The sequence below is a fragment of the Rhinoraja longicauda genome, chromosome 2, assembly GCF_053455715.1.
Source record: "Rhinoraja longicauda isolate Sanriku21f chromosome 2, sRhiLon1.1, whole genome shotgun sequence".
Taxonomy (NCBI): domain Eukaryota; kingdom Metazoa; phylum Chordata; class Chondrichthyes; order Rajiformes; family Arhynchobatidae; genus Rhinoraja; species Rhinoraja longicauda.
In genome coordinates, this window is record NC_135954.1 from 48,479,113 (window position 1) to 48,498,204 (window position 19,092).

Here is a 19,092-nt window from a genome sequence, read left to right on the forward strand (position 1 = left end):
CTGCTAGAGTCGCTGCCTCACAGTGCCAGAGACCCGGGTTTGATCCTGACCTCAGATGCTGTCTGTGTGGAGTTTGCACTTTTGCCCTGTGGCTGTCTGGATTTTCTCCGGGTGCTCCGGTTTTAAAATACATCCCAAAGACGCGCGGGTTGGTATTTCAATTTGCCTCTGTATATATTTATATATATGTTGATATGTTGATATTTTAATTTGCCCTTTGTGTGTAGGGAGTGGATGAGAAAGTGAGATAACATTGAACTAATGTGAACTAGGATATTGGTCAGTGTGGACTCAGTGGGCCACAGGGCCTGCCTCTATGCTATATCTCTAATTTAAACTAATCTGAACCAAAATAAACACAAGGGCTTCCCAGGTTAAAAATGATTTGACTTGATGCAAATGGTCTTACATGTTTTTAAAGCTTTTTTTTCCACAGAGAAATCAGTTTGTCAACTGATGACTTGTGACCTCTCCACCAACAAAGAGATCTAAAGGAAGCGGTACCTCAAGGAGGGGGCTAATATTGCCAAACTCTCAACTTGACAGTTCTCATAAATGTAACTCAAACACAGCCTGTAAATATGTTATGTTGCCCTTTACAGGATCCTTCTCAACAGCTTCAACATAACAGGGACAATATTGTATTCCTAACCTTTCAATAGCATCATATATTCTGACCCAGCAAGTTGCAGTTAGTCCAATCAAGTTTGCATCATACATTCACAACCCGTCCTGAGAAAATGTTCAAAGACAAATACAACTAACACAATAACATATATCTTTGTGCTAATAAAAAGATGAAGACTTGAAAATTGCAGGAGAATTTTTGGATGTTGCAAGCTTTACCTGAAGCGTTGATGAGTGATGTACCTATTGAGTGAGCAGCTCGAGGAGTTCTTCTCTGAGGTCTTCCTGCTGATAACTGCTCTTCAGGAACTGGAAAAGGGAATGGACCCTTTAAAGTAGTCATTCTTCCTATTCTGTTTGTTGCATTGGTTAGGGAGGTATGAATTGGAGTAACAGGGAAAGTTGAAATTGTAGCGGTGCTGGTAACATTACCAGAATTATTTTGACCATATGGACCAATCCAAGTACCATAAGTGCCTTTGATTCTGTGACTGGCCGTGGATTGAATGCTGGAGTGAATAGTTGCTGTCACTGACGTTAGTGTGCTGGTTGTCACTTCAAGTGCAGGGGTATCGTTAACCACGATGGGGCCATGCAAATTTGACTGCAAGCTGTCCACCACCAGTCTGCAGAAGGGAACTATAAAACAAACACAATATATTTAAATGTTTTTGCCTGACATGAGGGAAAGATCAAAGGATTAATCTTAAATTATTGAATTGTTTTTTTTTTGGAAAAATCATGATTAGTTTATCTTCACTTTTATCTAGAATGTCAGCATTACATTTGCTGATATACTTAGCAATAAAAACCAAATCACCTTTCATCGACTGATGTCATCACATGTCATTGACTGAATTGCTGTTCACTTGATTACAGAAATATTCGTTATTTTTTTTTAGAATTCTAGTGTTTTAAAGATAGTGGAATGTTCTGGAACATTTTAAGTGACTGACCTTCAAAAAGTTCTGTCTCTGTTGAATTCACCAGGAATAACTTCCAAGAATATGAGAGGTTCACTGTTTCTGAGCACTCCTCACACACAGCTTTGAGAGAAAATGCATCATTCCAATTGACTGAATTATCCACACAGTCAACACAAAAGAGTTTTACCAGCCTGTAAAAAGTATCATGGGTTACAAAGATCACAGATATTAGTCAGCAGTAAAATATAATTTAAATAAGATAACAGAGAAATCTCTCATCTACTTACAGCGGTCTCAAATTGACCATAGCTTATTTAAGACACATTTTCCTTATATCCAGTTCTGCATCTTTATTTGTTCAATGATTGTACATGGTGCTGAGTCAGCATTCACTGCTATTAGAAGCATAGAAAACAGGTGCAGGAGGAGGCCATTTGGCCCTTCGAGCCAGCACCGCCATTCATTGTGATCATAGCTGATCATCCACATTCAGTAACCCTTCTCCCCATATGGGCCTTCTCCCCATATCCCTTGATTCCGCTGGCCCCTAGAGCTCTATCTAACTCTCTTTTAAATTCATCAAGTGAATTGGCCTCTACTGCATTCTGTGGCAGAAAATTCCACAAAATCACAACTCTGGGTGAAAAAGTTTTAAATGGCCTCCCCTTTATTCTTAGACAGTGGCCCCTGGTTCTGGACTCCCCCGACATTGGGAACATTTTTTCTGCATCTAGCTTGTCCAGTCCTTTTATAATTTTATATGTTTCTATAAGACCAGCCTGTAAAAAGTATCGTGAATTCTCTGAATTTCCTTGAACTGCCTGGCTTCCCAGGCCATTTCAGCGGGCATTTAAGAGTCAACACATCGTGTATCGGCATCACATTGAACAGAAAATGTCATACCCCACAGTCAGTCAGATGTTTGTGACAATCTGATGGTTTCAAATTCTCTATTAATTAATCAATTTTTTAAGTTCAGATTTATTTTAATTCCTTCATTTTAAATTTCCCATCGTCATGGTGGACTTGAATTTACACCTGGATCATAGGCAATGTTAGTTCAGTAATTTAAACTGTTAAATTTTATTTAAGTGTTTTCAAATAAATTGGATTGTAAGGATTAAGAGCATCTTGATACTGAATAGCAGGTTGCAAAATGAAGAACCAGAATTTAGATTCTAATTCAATCATTTTAACGGATCAATTGGTTAGAGGAGTATACATGTTGAGCCACAGGAGATGGGTCAGATGTTAAATTAATAGTTCTGATCTGTATTTACTAAGAAGTTAGTCATGGAATCAAAGGAATTGAGGGAATTGAGTGGTGATAGTCAGCACAGATTTGTGTATTGTCAATCACATCTCAGAACTTGACAGTTTTTTTGAAGAGGTCACCAAGGGGATTGACAAAGGTGGTTGAGGTCTATATGGACTTTAGCAAGACTTTCAACAGGATCACATATGGTAGGCTAGTCCAGAAGGTTAGATCACATGGGTGAGCCAGGATGCAGGATTCAAAATTGTCTTGTAGGAAGGAGTCACAGGGTGATAGTGGAGAGTTGTTTCCCTGAATGTAGGTTGCTGCTATCTCCTGCAAGGATCTCCATTGAGGCTTCTGCAATCTCCTTGCTGTAGTTTCATAACTAGCAAAATCACATTTTACATTGAGACGGATCCTGGTATTTCTTCTGGTTGCTTTTGCACAATTCGTTATATTTTGGAAAATGAACTTTAGCACAGGGAGGCAAACAGAACGCTCAGTTATTTTTAATCTTAACAGAGATTACTTATGCTTTTAAGTCAATCATTAATTGATCGCTAAGTTGAAGGTCAGAAATGCACATGTTATAAATCACTAACGTGTGGTAAAAATTATAAATTCATCCTGGTGTGTAGGATAGTGTTAGTGTACGGGGTGATCGGAGGTGGAAGGGCCTGTTTCTGCGCTCTATCTCTAAAGTCTAAAGTAAAATATTATGCAACCTTTTCTTTTGTGTTGGGACCACACTCTGCAGCCTGCTAGTCAGTAATGACCGTCTCCCACTGGGCTCCCACGGATTTTCTTGGTGCTTTGTTGCAAATCACTACATAGCGAGTGGGTGAGACGTAACCTCCAAAATCTTAGATACATTTCCATATGAATAAGGTGCTTTGGCAGGCATTCTCCCAACAATAATTGGGACACTATATTTGAGTACTTGCCTTAAATGATCTTCTTTCTTAACTGTTATAAACAGAAGGGCTTCTGAAGAATTTCTGCTATCACTGCTAACTGTTAACTTGAAAAGAAACTGGTCAATGTCAGCTTTTAAGGTCGACAGTGCGACCTTGATAATACTGGAAGTAGTGTCCAAAGTTTTGTTCAGATTATGCCTGAAACAAGGGATATCCAAGCTACTCACTGTTTCACAAGACCAGAAAAACCTGTGAAGAATTGACAAAGGTAAAATAAATTTAAAGTATACAACAGAATAAATTACAATTTAAAAATTAACATTTACAAACCATTAAGTTACCTGATAAAAAAAGAATTGCGTGAGAAATTCATTTTTAATTGCCTGTGTTAAAGCATGGCAAGGGCATTGACTGCTGCTTGTACTCAGCTGCGAACATTCAGTTCCAGTAACTTTACTGGAAATTCATGTCTGAGATACAAGTATGACTAACTGTTAAGACACTCTCAACTTCAAACGCTAATGAAGAAAAACAAATTTCTCCTGTTATGTTTAATTGATTTCTGGATATTTTCAATGGGGAAGAAGAAATAAGAAGGTAAATGTGCAATTTCAAAGTGAGTGCTGGAAGGGAGAGACTCACATCACCTGGGTAATAAAGCGAATTGGATGGGCTTTCCAGAGATTAAAATGGCACTGATTCCTCAACAAGAAGCTAAATGGATACATACATACTCTCCAATCTCTGAGTCCCTCATTCCCCTTTTATTCCCCCCAGTCCCTTCCACCTAAATCCCTCCCTCTGGTTTTACATTTCCCTCATTTGACACCTTTGTCACCTTTGCACTTCTAGTCTTTGTCACCGACTCCACCTATTGGCCATAATTTATAGGCACAAAATGCTGGAGTAACTCAGCGGGACAGGCAGCATCTCTAGAGAGATGGGTGGCATTTTAGGTTGAAACCGTTCTTCACACCGAGTCAGGGGAGAGGGAGTCTGGAGATATCGAAGGGTAAGGTGTGAAAACGACAGATCAAAGCAGATGAAGCTAAGGAACTGTAGAATGGTTCATTGTTAGGTGAGGTGACAAAGCAGAATACAAGCAGTAATATTTATTCAGGACAGTAGAACTAGTCTGAGAACTAAGTTGGGGAAGGGATGGAAAGGGAAAGCAAGGGTTACTTGAAGCTAGAGAAATCAATATTCATACCATTGGGTTATAAGTTGCCCAAGTGAAATACACCTATCATTTGTCAGTCATTGTCCCTCCCCCAACTCCCTTTTCCAACTTTCTCCCCACTATTACAATCAGTTTGGAAAAGTTTAAGATCCTGACCTAAAACATCATCTGTCCATTTCGACCACTGATGTTGTCTTACCTGCTGAGTTCCTCCAGCACCTTGTGTTTTACTCAAGGAGCGAAATTGAGCAATGGGTAAAGTTTGATCGATAAATGGAGAGGGGAAGACTAGGCCGGTACACAAGATTCACTTTCTGTGACATTGGAGGATGCATGCATCCTTTCTTTGCCACATAGTGTAAAGCTGCTTCTTCCATACAGAAAGAGTTTGTCTGTTAACTTTTAACTAAACACTGATGCAATATATGTATTGAGCAGTTAATCAAGTGCTACAAATTTTAAAAGGGACACACATACAATAATATTTCAACACAAGGAAATGCAGATGCTGGTTTACAAAAAAAAAGCACAGATGCAGGGGTAATTCAGCATGTCAGGCAGCATCTCTGGAGAACATGGACAGGTGACGTTTCTGGTCGGGACCCTTCTTCAGACCGATTGCAGTTGAGGGGAAGAAAGCTGGAAGAGAGGTGGGGTGGGACAAAGCCTGGCAAGTGATAGGTGGATAAAGGTGAGGGAGAGTTTGATTGGCAGTTGGTTGGACAAATGTCAAAGATGAAAAGACAAAGGTTGGTGAGATAAGGAGAGAAGAGCTGTAAAATGTGATGCTAGAGGAAGGAATATAGGTGGAAAGGAATGACGGGAAGGAAGGGGAAAGGGAGAAATGTCTGTGCATTCAGATTGTGCACAGAGACATGGGGGGGATCAGTATATGAGATGCTGCTCCTCAAATTTGCATGTGGCCTTGCTCTGGCAAGGGAGGAGGCCAAGGACAGAAAGGTTAGGATGGGGATGGGAAGGGAGTTAAGATGGTTATCAATGAGGAGAACTAACAGGTCTTGGTGGACTGAGCACAAAGGTTCAGCAAAACATTCGCCTAGTCTGTGAACGGTCTCACCGATGTAAAGGAGGCCACATTGCACCAGTTGAGACAGAGGTTCTTTCTTTAAAAGTGGCCTTTAAATCATCTTTATCCTCTTTGAATGTGCAATAAATGCCACTCAACAATGCCGATTTCATGTCCTTGTTGTGGGATTGTACGTCTTTCCTGTTCCCTTGGGCTGACTCTTACATTCCTTTCTATACTAATAGTTTGTTTTCCATGGAGATTTGCACCGCCATACATTTGCTCAACCCAGTTGCAGCAATAGCACGCGTACATTTTGAATAGCCATTCGGAGGCCATTTAGATCCCATAACATCTCTCATAGAGTCATATAAGTCATAGAGTGATACAGTGTAGAAACAGGCCCTTCGGCCCAACTTGCCCACACCGATCAACATGTCCCAGCTACACTCTCACAAAACCTCTCGTCTTTCTCATCCAGAGATCCGCAGTCTTCCTTGCATTGCATTGATTCTGATGCAATGCCTACATCACTTGACCATGAACAAAACTCGGTAACTAATAGCATCTTATATGGGCTGAACCAAACATACAATTTTTAAACTTTATTTAAAATTGCGTTAAGCTTAAAATTTCATATGCTGCCCATCACCAAAACCAATTCCTTCAATCACCTCAACATCATTCCACCTCGACTGCGTGATCGTTAGCTGAATATTTTCTTCACAAATCCTATTTATTTTCCATACTGAGATCTTTTTGTGTTAAATGGATTTTGTAAGTGCAGCCTTTTGCTGTTTTTTTCCGTTCGACTGGTTTTCATGCCCTGCTCCAATTATGACTCACCTTAGGTCTGAAGTGCCTGGGTAATCTGGATCATATGATTCTGATCCATTCAAACTGATGATGGATTGATGCTTGTTACTTACGAAGAGGTGTGTGCCACCTGAAATCACACTCACTGGCGGAGTAGCAAGGACCGCAACACTTACAGTGTAATTATTGTAAACCACACTGCCAACAATTTGGACCTGCATTTGGGAAGTAATTTTAAGAGCATTTGTGAGCTGTAAATTGCACAATAAAGTCTACTCATCTGCAAAATTGATAAGATTTTGGAGTCTTTTTATTCCATTACCATTTAATCTTATTTCTTACTGGTAACATAAATGATAAATAGAGCAATAAATGTTTGAGAAATTATTGGAAATTAGAGAAAAAAATACCCCACATTACTACTAGTTTGTAGTCAAATCATAATTTCAGTAAATATCAAGAAAACTAAATTCAAATTCCCTTTTATTATTTTTATTTCTGAAGTCAACTCAGAATCAATATCTTTAATGTGTAGGACTGAAAGAATACTATGCTGTCTGAATCCTCATCTTTCAATGAGATATTAAACCACGCCTGAAGTGCTGCACACCTAAATCATCTACTTTTGAAGGAAGGTAAAGCAGCTCCCATTTTACATGTAGCAGAATTACACAAATGAGAAAGTAGTAATGCCTGGTTACAGATGTGTGCTTCACTATCAATCTGAAATCATGATCTTCCTGGATTTTCTCCACCAATTATTCCAAACATTTCAATAATATTGTTATTGTTCTCCATACCAAGTAACATACTATTTTCCTCTTACAAACAAATATTTTGAAACAGCTGCTATTAAATTAGAAGTTTTGTCATGATAGCACAATCATATTATGTTTTCAAACATTTCTTACCCTGGCAATTGCAAGGTAGATTCCATAATTCAATAGATATCCTGGAATAATTATAAGTTGCTTATTAACATCAACCTGGGCCAGTGTGACCAGTGAACCATCTTGATCAAAGAAGGACCAACTGTATTGTATACCTCTTGAGATATTACAGACAAACTCACTCTCAAATGTAACCCCAAGGTTGAAGGACTGGTATCTTCTAACCTGCAAGAAAGTTGATGCTTTTACCATAACATTTCAGAAAATTAATAGGTTCATGACAATTTACTTAAGTTATTAAATGTGATGTGAACCACATAGAGGTCATAGATGATGTTAGCCACATAGAGGTCATAGATACTTTCCTCAACTAACCTACTACATAATGAGCAGATAATCTCATTCTTAAAATATTCCAATGTAGAAAACTGTTGAGCTATTTACAGCTAATAGTAGAAAGCTTATTACTCCAGGTCTACTGACGTGAATGAGTTATCTCTTTGTGGATGGATGTTCAACAGATAGTCAATTGATACTGGCTGGGGTATGTACACCACCTCACTTCCTGAAATCAATAACTAGCTCCTTCGTCTTTCTAATATTGTGGGGGAGATTGCTGTCTTGATGCCATGTTACTCTCTCTCTCTCCTTTCTGTATTGCATCTTGTCATTGTTTGTGATCCAGCCTACTAGAGTGGTGTCAACTGCAAACTGGTAAAAGTAGTTAGAACAGAATCTGGCTGCATAGTTGTCAGTGTACAGGGGAGTAAAGGGCTGAGAATGCATCCTTACGGAGCACCGCCGTTGCTCATTTAACCAAAGGTTAAATTCCCCATTCTCCCATGTAGTTCATTCTTCTTTTTCATGACTACTTCTTTGTTTTACCTCATTACTGCATTCTATCGTGATTGTACATATAAAAACACAGAAACTATGACTAGGACCAGGGCATTTGACCCTTTGAACCTATTCTGCCATTCAAAATTATTGTGATTTATCTTAATCTTAATCCCTAATCTTAGACTGTGACCTCTAGTCCTGAATGCTCTGACCGCGAGGAAGGTCCTTATTTCATCAAATTCAACTACCTCCTCTGGTAGCTCATTCCATATACCCCCACCCTCTGTGTGAAGAAGTTGGCCCTTAGATTCCTTTTAAATCTTTCCCCTCTTACCTTAAACCTAAATCATTTGGTTCTTTATTCCCCTACTCTGCGTAAAAGACTCAATTTATCTCCTCGACCTATTCCCCTCATGCTCTTATAAGATCACCCCTCATCCACCTGTGCTCCAATGAATAAAGTCCCAGCCTGCTGGAATTTTGTAGGATTCCATGACATTTGCTGCTCAGTTTTCTGAACTCCCTCCAGAGCAACAACACCCTTCCTCAGATAAGAATCCTAAGACTGTACACAGCATTCAAGGTCATGTCTCACTGAGCCCTGTACAATTGTCTAATTATGCCATGTAATGGGAAAGTAACAGATGGATTATATAGGAGTAACGGGTTTTAATTCTGATCTCCTCAAGAGGATATCATAGCGCACTGTACCTCTATTTTAGATGGGCCATAGGTTTTCACTGGAGGAGGCTGGCAATTCTCAGAAATAACAAAGAGTTGGCCAGAGAGTACAGCTGAGCTCACATTGTTGAAGATGACGACTTCAACTGTAAATTCTCCTTCACTGTAAACAAAAACAGTCACAATAGATACATTAATTTCAACCACAGAGCATCCATTTCTGCAATGAAGCTTGCACATGGCAGATTACTTGACAAGGCAGCTTTTCAGCATATGATGTAATTACTAGATTATTCTGTATTAGAGAGAAACAAAAATCAGAATTTTATATATTAGACTCCTTGATTTGATTTCTACTTATACATGAGGAACAATGTTAATAAAACACATTGTATGACTTTCTCCGGGACCACAGCTGAAACTCAGCAGTGTTGGGCTTCTAAATGTTGTGTCGGAAAATAACTGCAGATGCTGGTACAAATCGATAATATCACAAAATGCTGGAGTAACTCAGCAGGTCAGGCAGCATCTCAGGAGAGAGGGAATGGGTGATGTTTTGGGTCAAGACCCTTCTTCAGACTGATGTCAGGGGCGGGACAAAGAAAGGATATAGGTGGAGACAGGAAGACAGTGGGAGAACTGGGAAGGGGGAGGGGAAGAGAGGGACAGAGGAACTATCTGAAGTTGGAGAAGTCAATGTTCATACCACTGGGCTGTAAGCTGCCCAAGCGAAATATGAGGTGCTGTTCCTCCAATTTCCGGTTGACCTCACTATGGCACTGGAGGAGGCCCTTTACAGAAAGGTCAGACTGGGAGTGGGAGGGGGAGTTGAAGTGCTCAGCCACCAGGGGATTAGATTGGTTAAGGTGGGATGAGCGAAGGTGTTGAGCGAAACGATCGCCGAGCCTGCGTTTGGTCTCGCCAATGTAGAGAAGTTGACATCTAGAGCAGCGGATACAATAGATGAGGTTGGAGGAGGTGCAGGTGAACCTCTGTCTCACCTGGAAAGACTGTTTGGAATAACTAAATGTTATTCAGTTTACAACATTTTCATAACTGTGAGGAGATCAGCAGCCAAGGACATTGAAATGACAGAAACTACAATGACATCTATGAAATTTAACAGATTATTTTTCACCAAAACACAAGGAGCAGAGGTTGGTTACACTTGAATATTGTGATTCCGTCTCAGTCCCCAACAGCACCTGGTCATGGAGCTTCAAAGGTAGTGGAATTGTCTACTGTACCTGATTTGTGTAGGGATTAATCTGTTTCTCTGTGCCAAGTCCCTGAATCGTGTGTTTTAAGCCACTGTCATTAAAATAGAATATTTCCTGATGCCGTACATGCCAGACCTCAGCAAAGAGAGCAGTCATTGCTGCTCTGCAATAATGTCGTCCTAATTTCAAGAGAGAGTTAGATTTAGCTCTTAGGGCTAAAGGAATCAAGGGATATGGGGATATGGGGAAAATGCAGGAACGGGGTACTGATTTTAGATGTTCAGCAATGATCATATTGAATGGCGGTGCTGGCTTGAAGGGCCGAATGGCCTACTCCTGCACCTATTTTGTTTTCTATGTTTCTTATTAAGAGCTTCTTCATACATCAGCTAAATAAGCATATTGATGGTGAGCTAGATGGGAAGTCATAACCAATGCAAATTGGATATGTGCATGATGTCCACTCATGCAGTATCAACACGAATAACCAGCTGGAGATTGAGTGCAAGAACATTATCGCAACCTTTAACAATCTGAGTCAAAGTCAGTCAATTGTCCAATTGATATAGCTCTGTAAAATACATTCTACAGTTAAGAAATAGGATTATAAATTTGAAAATCACAAGAAGTTACAAAAGCATGAGAGGAATAGATCGGGTGGATGCACAGTCTCCTGCCCAGAGTGGAGAACCAAAGCGCATAGGTTTTAAGGTGAAGGAGGAAACATTTTACAGGAATCTGAGGGGTAACTTTTTCCCGCAAAGTGTGGTGGGTGTATGGAACGAGCTGCCGGAGGAAGTAATTGAGGCCGGGACTATCGCAACTTTTATGAAGCAATTAGACAGGCACATACTGTAGATATGACAGGGTTAGAGGGATATGGGGAAAATGCAGGCGAGTGAAGATGGGACATATTGGTGGGTGTGGGCAAGTTTGGGCGAATGGTCTGTTTCCACTGTATGACCCTAGCTTTAAGTAATTGTCTTCAATGGTAAAAAGTAAAACTTGAACAAAATACATTTTGACTTATATTTATCAACATTGTGCATTAATGTTTATGTTAAGAACATGAGTGCACGTTAGGTTTTTGGCCTAATCTCAAAATCTGCCTACCTGTCATAACGGTGATACTCCCTCCTGCTCCCAGTTCTCACAGTACCATCACCAAAATTCCACAAGTACGAGAGATTGGTCCCGTAGTTAATGCGTACTTCCCCAGCAAAACTGGAGTTTAAGAGAACTGAGGTAAGATCTTGATTGTTTATTCTAAGTCTGTTTGGTTCAACTGCCTGCTGCAGTTCTATCGGATAGATGTTTGACGTGAATGAACTAATCTGGTTCGATGCATTCACTATCACGTTGTACCTGCAAAGCAAAAACATCTTCAGTTACATTTAACAAAAAGCACTCAATACATCTTCTTGGTGAACATCTTTTTTTTTTTTTTGTGATAATATGATTTTATTCGTATAAATTGGTTATAATGCAGCATCCAGAAAGTTAGAGGTTTTAGGCTAACAGGTTTATGGATTGACAGTTTCTTGAGCTTAGCCCAAAACTGCAGCATTTTGTCACCTTGGCTACCAATTCCACCCCTTTGTTTTGTCTTCATCTGGTCCAAGGCCCTTCTCCCCCGATTGCCCAGTTTGGCCGGGCGGCCCGCTCTATGAAGAGTCCTGGTGGTTCCAAAGTTCTTCCATTTAAGAATGACAGAGGCCACTGTGCTCTTCGGTCTTCGGGACCTGCAATGCTGCAGAAATCGTTTTATACCCTTCCCCAGATCTGTGTCTTGACACAATCCTGTCTCGGAGGTCTACAGACAATTCCTCCGTCTTCATGGCTTGGTTTTTGCTCTGACATGCACTGTCAACTGTGGGACCTTATATAGACAGGTGTGTGCCTTTCCAAATCATGTCCAATCAATTTAATTTACACTGGTGGACTCCAATCAAGTTGTAGAAACATTGCAAGGATAATCAATGGAAACAGGATGAACCTAGGCTCAATTTTGACTGTCATAGCAAAGGGTCTGAATACTTATGTAAATGTGATATTTCAGTTATTTATTTTCAATTACTTTGCAAAAATTTCTAAATACCTGTTTTCGCTACTTCATTCTGGGGTGTTGTGTGTAGATTGATGATTAAAAAATGAATTTAATCTATTTAAAAATGTGGCTGGAAAGTAACAAAATGTGGAAAAAGTTAATGGGTCTGAATACTTTCTGAATGCACTGTGTGTGTGTGTGTGTGTGTGTGTGTGTGTGTGTGTGTGTGTGTGTGTGTGTGTGTGTGTGTGTGTGTGTGTGTGTGTGTGTGTGCGTGTGCGCGTGCACGTGTGTATAAGATATTGAAAACAATGGAATATTTTGGCTAACCACAGAACTCACAGAAAGATATATGATGGAAAATGAATTACGATGGTTCTTTCAACTTAAAACAGAAGCTTGAGAAGGGATGTGATGAGTGCTTAAGAACAAAACAGAACCATTTTCCAGCTATTTTGATAAACAGGGTTCGGTTTCTCAGTAAATCAAAAAAATACATCAAGTTTTTAATGCTTGTTTACCTCCCTGTGCCTTAAATTTTATAAAGTAAAATTTAAGAGTCTGGTTGAAGGCTGCAAAAAGATCAACTCGTGAAAACTCACTGAGACACAAGGAACTGCAAATGTTAGAATCTTGAGCAAAACACAAAGTGCTGGAGTGACTCAGCAGGTCAGCCAGCATTTGCACCCTGATGTTGCCTGACCCGCTGAGTTCGTCCAGCACTTTTATGGTTTGGGTTAGTGGAAACTTACAATGTAATTAATTAATTCTCAAGTATTTTGTCAGGTTTTGTAGACAGGCTTGGCTTCCCACATGGTTTCTTACACTAGTGCAAAAATATTTGGAATATTTTTCCACAGACATAATATGCAGGAGTAATTTTCCAGTCTTCCGCAAAGTTTTGAACTATCAAACTGCTGCCCACAGAGCAGGTCTATCAGAGTTTGAGGTTTTTGTTTCCATCTCAGCTGAGGCCAGAACACAATTTGCAATATTACCTAAATACCTAAAATTCATAGGTGCGGGTGAACAATTAAATGCCAGTAGTTTGGTACATACTTCCCTGGTGTTGAATATATCGTAGTTACGCTGCGTGATGTAGTCTTCACTGGTAGCTTGTCTCCAAAGTACCAGACGAATTGCAGTGGCTCATCCTCTGCAGTTATAGCTGTGAACACGATGTCAGAATACGTGGCATATATTGTCTTGTTTGTAAAGACAGAAACAGCTGTAAAACAAATTAAAGTTCAATCGTTAATTAATCTGTAATCCTACAATAACATCTATCTAGCATTAATTGAACAATTGAATTTGAGGAAAATATTCATTAATATTAAATGGGTAATCAATTTGACCCAACTTCTGCACATGTCCTGCAGCTGCACTAAGGTTTTTGAGCAAGTGCGATTGAATTAAAACACATCATGTCTGAAGAAGGGTCTTGTCCCGAAACGTCACCCATTGATTCTCTCCAGAGATGTTACCTGTCCCACTGAGTTACTCAACTGTGTATATCTTCGGTTTAAACCAGCATCTGCAGTTCCTTCCTACACATCATGTGTATGTAGCTATCCTTAGTCCCCACAGTTCATCAAAATATCTTATTTGAATAGGCAGAATTTTTGATAGTATCTCATTAACTATAAATTCTAATTGCCTCTTTCTTTCAATAACTACTTTCTGAACATAACTGATATCGATAAGCTTTGAAGTGGATTATTTGTTGTTAGCAAAAGATAAAAGGCCAGTCAGCATTTGTGGGGATGGTGCAGACTGCAAGCTGATTTGGTGCTTGGGAATGGCTGTATGTACTGAGGCAAGATCAGGAAAAGAAAAGTAGATGGGTTTGGCGGAATAAAATTAGCAGCTTGTTAAGGGAAATTTGGGGACTGGGGGCTCAGTCAGAGTGTTCAAAGGATTAAGAAATTGGGAGGGAGACAGGGCCTGGATTAGTTAGGGGATTGGATTGGTGGTAGGTGGGGGTTTGACAGATAAAAGGTGAATAAGGGGATTTATCCCAGTTACTGGATATGCTCATTGCTAGGAATGCAAGCATATATTATCCATCCCCACTTCTGGCTTGAGATGCCAGTTAGAATCAATCATACACTGTAATTGTTTGAGAAGTGCACAAAGACATTATTTGATATGAATTGGATTTGCAAGATCACTTCATACCAGGATGTGGCTGGTGTGATTTCCAGACCTATGCTTTAAAATGTTCATTTGTAATTCTAAGTTTTCCTTCCTGGCAATCAACACCAACACAAACAAGTCAAATTCTGACACAGGGTCTTGACCCAAAAGGTCGACAGTTTCTTCCCCCCTCCCACAGATGCTACTCAACCTGTTGAATTCCTCTGCAATTTGTTTTTTGTTGCTTTGAAGAAACTCTCTCAAAAAAACATTGTGCATTACTCATTATTCATTCTCAGAAATGAATCCCCAACAGCAATATGTTGATTTTTGAAGACGGGTCATGACCTGAAACGTTGACTATCCATGTCCTCCAGAGATGCTGACTGACCTGTTGAGTTACTCCAGTACTGTGTTTTACTGTTGATTTCTTTGCTAACTTTGTCTTTTATCTACCTGTAAGTGAAATTATCAATATAGAGCCAAAATACAACTGAAAACGTTGTTCAAAGAGCCCAAATTGCACAAGGCTCTTCCAATCACTCAGATAAAAACGATTACCATCCTATCAACTTGGAATCCAATTGTCCACAATCAGGACATGAGGAACCACACACATTAATCAGACCTATTCACTCACAGCCAACCCAACAATTGCTAACATCCCTAAATTAATGTTATTCAATTCACATTTGCGACAACTGAGATATTTCATACGTTGCATTCTGTAAAGTACAGCCACAATGACGTAGGTCAAGTCCGCTCCCACTTTATTCCATGCATTTACTGTGACATTGTAGATTCCAGCCGACAAAAACTTGTGTTTAATTACAGGACCTGAAACATAAAGGAGGTCCAAACATGAATCACAATAAAAAAAAGTAACAGTGGAATGTTAAAAAATAGTACTTCAATATTTTGCATCCTCTTTACACAAAGGTCTTCTTGTTTTACCAACACCTCAATAGCAACAAACAAATGCCTTTTAAAGACATAAGTCATGCTCCTTCCCTTCAAACTACAAATCATCTTATGCACCACACCATAAAACATTCTTACCTTCATCTACATACGAAGTCTGATCACCCATATTCCAACTGTATGTCACAGCAGTTCCTCTAGTCAGCTTTGCACTGAAAAGAATGATTTCGTTTTTATGAATCACACTGGAATTCATGTTAAGCACCAAGCCTTCAGGAACCATTTGTACAAAATATGCACCAAGTTCATTGGTAGCATTGTAGAACTCGTTAAAGGCCGACACTGTGATGTGGAACACGCCCTCTGTCAAATCAAAGTTCAAATGTAGATTATAACACTCAAACAGCAATAAGTATGCATTTATCAATATACAAATGAACAGGAAATATCATTAAAAGCAAAAAACGCTTTTGCAAATCCAACTTTTCTTATCTGGCAGGGAACATTTTCAAAGAGTTTGCCTCAGGTCCAAACATTCTTGCCTCTCCAACTTCTCTGAAGTCCTCAAGTTTATTATTGCCTCATAACTCTATGCCCACCATTCTTGCCAATCAGTGATTAAACCACACAAATAAAAAAGTCCTTAATAAAGTAAAAAAGCATATCATACGAGTAAGGCATTAAAATCTATCCCGCTTCAACCTTCTGCATCTTTCTACAGACTTTGACAAAGTTGGCCATGCTGCCTTCCTGCAGCCCGATCCTCCACTGTCCTCTGGATTAGTCTACATTAATTTCCTTCAATTCTTGCCCGAATACCTTTACCCAAAAAAACAATCTGCAATAGCTTCTGTTGCTGGTCCCATAGTTACCTCTGAATCTTCCACCAATGTGACCATAGCCTAGCTCCTATTTCTCAGTTTTGTGCCACTATTTGATTAATCGTCCAAATCCACGTCAGATTCGATACATGTTGTTGATATCACAAAATTCTAATTTGTCATCATCTCCCACAATTCCCTGCAATGCCTCTCACTTGTCACAGTGCTGCACCAGCATCTGATATTGGATGAACCAAACTGCCCCCCAGTTAAAAGATCAGAGTCCAAAGCCACTTTCTTCACCCCTCGATACAAGTTCTGAATCCATCCTTTTCCTTGGCATCTGCCATAGGCTGAATTATAATGTTCCCACATTGATGCTACATCTGACCCCCAATATATTCTTCCAATCCAATGTCTTCACTCATTGTAAGGAAACTGACTATCCAGGATATAAAAGAGCTAATGTGATATCTGCAGGCTTTATTTTCCATTCCATACCTCGTGACCTGGCAGATCTGAGAAAAATTCAGGATTGAACATCTTTGTGCCAAAGGGCTGCAGTCTGGCTAAGTATTGACCAAGCCTGTGGGAGTACACTTTCAGATACTGTATCATGGGCTTAATCACCCAGGGAAAAGGTTAGAAATAAAATGGTGGAAGAGAAATGATGGGTGTTTAAAAGCAATGCACACCCACCTCTGGTAAATCTGTGACGTCCATTTGCAAATGTACCATCAAAGCTACTCTGTCTTCCACTGACAGTAAGTAGTGGTGAACCATCTCCAAAGTCAAATGAAAACTTCACATCTTCAGCAAAGGTATGAACACTGAAGCCCAGGATTTGAGTGGTATAGGTGCCATCTGGCTGCAGCAGAAGCTTGGCGCTATTACTACTGAAGGGGAATGAAGCTTGTAAACCCACAATTGGGGTTCGTACTTTTATCAGACCTGGAAGCAATCGGCTGAAAGGAGTGCTGTACAGTGGACTGGAAACTATTACTTTTACATAGTAGTTGCCTCCGGCAAGTGCCTGGTAATTAATCGTGCTGATAAGATTGCCCCTGTAAGAAGAAACCAAGAATTAGTACAAGAACCAGCTGTAATCATTTGTTATGCCTAGGAAACATTAATGGATACTATAAAACATTATTCCATATTTCATTTAGTATTTTATGGTTTTTGCTTGTTCCTTATAAAAACGATAATAATTGCACAGGAGTTAAGCTGGTGAATATTTAATTTAAATTATCTGAAGGCTATAACTCAAATCATATTAGTCTCCACCCATTTTCAGTGACTTGGACAAGGTGCAAAAAGGTTCTTTTTTGATTATCTTAATTTCTCACAGCCCATTGCACAGCACTATTAAATGAATCTCCTGGAAACTTTCTTCACCTGCACGAATGTCTCCCTGGACTATGGGTACTTCCAAAATAAAATCCAGTTCACAGCACTATTTAGCATTTTCACTTATTAGGGAATGAAGAAAGGGAAACACTCTCAATGGGAAATAGGCAGATTGTTCAACAGCACCTGTATTAAAACGATCTGAACTGTGCGGAAAAATACAATTGCAGACACCTCGGGTTTTATGTATGCGTGATTTATGTGCTTTTTGATTTATGCGCTGTTTTTCAAACCCTTAAGCCCTGTGTAAAACGTGAGGTGCCTGTACTTAGAACTAGAAAAGTTCAGACTAAGCAGGAAGAACCATAGGTTGTTCAGCAAACACATCAAAGTGAAATTGTGATGTAAGAGACAGCAGATACAAGAATCTTGAGAAAAACACAAAGTGCTGGAGTAACTTAGCAATTCATGGAGCATCTGTGGAGGGAATGGAAAAGCAATGTTTCAGGTCAGGACCCTTCTTCAGACTAATTGGCGAAACAATATAAGAAAGTGATCATTTTTAAACTGCTGGCTATAAAATGGGACCTTTTCCTCAGTTGACCAAGGACAATGCTGACACATTTAATGTGGTGGTGAATTTTATCATCGCAGCTGCCTTAGCTGAGAAGTTGCTCCCAAGACATGAGTAGTGTCCACATTATCAGAGGGCAGTGTGATGCAGCAGAGGCAGATGGGTAGAGGACTTGGCTTTGCTGATGTTATGCAAGACCCATCCTTTTGTCTGGTTCAGTGAATTAGTTGGCGATGTGTTCGAGCTTGGCCCATGAGTGTCCACAAATGTAAGAGTCATCGGTACTCTGCAGCTTCATTGCTGAGGCTTGGGTGACCCTGTTTATGCAGTCACCATAAAGTAAACCATTCCCCATTAGATCTGAAGATTTGTTTCATTCCCTGGGGCAGAAGCAGTATAATGTAGATAAATGTGAGGTTATCCACTTTGGCGGATAGAACAAGGAGGCAGATTATTATCTCAATGTTGTCAGATTAGGAAAAAGGGAAATGCAACGAGATCTGGGTGTCCTTGTACACCAGTCACTGAAAGTAAACATGCAGAAACAACAGGCAGTGAAGAAAGCTAATGGCATGTTGGCCTTCATAACGAGAGGATTTGAGTAAAGGACTAAAGAGATCCTTCTGCAGTTGTACGGGGCCCTGGTGAGACCACATCTGGAGTATTGTGTGCAGTTTTGGTTTCCTAATTTGAGGAAGGACATCCTTGCTATTGAGGCAGTGCAGCATAGGTTCACGAGGTCAATCACCGGGATAGCGGGACTGTCATATGAGGAAAGATTGGAAAGACTGGGCTTGTATTGACTGGAATTTAGAAGGATGAGAGGGGGTCTTATAGAAACATATAACATTATAAAAGGAC

At 39.8% G+C, this 19,092-nt stretch overlaps 1 protein-coding gene across 1 annotated transcript in view; it reads right to left on the reverse strand.

Annotated features, from left to right (window-relative positions):
- pkd1l1 (polycystin 1 like 1, transient receptor potential channel interacting) overlaps positions 1 to 15,655 on the reverse strand; it is a 98,413-nt gene extending 82,758 nt beyond the window's left edge. Inside the window, exons 1-10 of the mRNA XM_078422438.1 lie at positions 15,625 to 15,655; positions 15,283 to 15,402; positions 13,489 to 13,657; positions 11,496 to 11,747; positions 9,193 to 9,325; positions 7,663 to 7,866; positions 6,782 to 6,966; positions 3,756 to 3,977; positions 1,584 to 1,744; positions 1,060 to 1,266 (exon numbers count right to left, since the gene is read on the reverse strand). Coding sequence (XP_078278564.1) covers positions 1,060 to 1,266; positions 1,584 to 1,744; positions 3,756 to 3,977; positions 6,782 to 6,966; positions 7,663 to 7,866; positions 9,193 to 9,325; positions 11,496 to 11,747; positions 13,489 to 13,657; positions 15,283 to 15,402; positions 15,625 to 15,655 — 1,684 coding nt within the window. The remainder of the gene's footprint in view (positions 1 to 1,059; positions 1,267 to 1,583; positions 1,745 to 3,755; positions 3,978 to 6,781; positions 6,967 to 7,662; positions 7,867 to 9,192; positions 9,326 to 11,495; positions 11,748 to 13,488; positions 13,658 to 15,282; positions 15,403 to 15,624) is intronic.
- Positions 15,656 to 19,092: the final 3,437 nt, after the last annotated feature.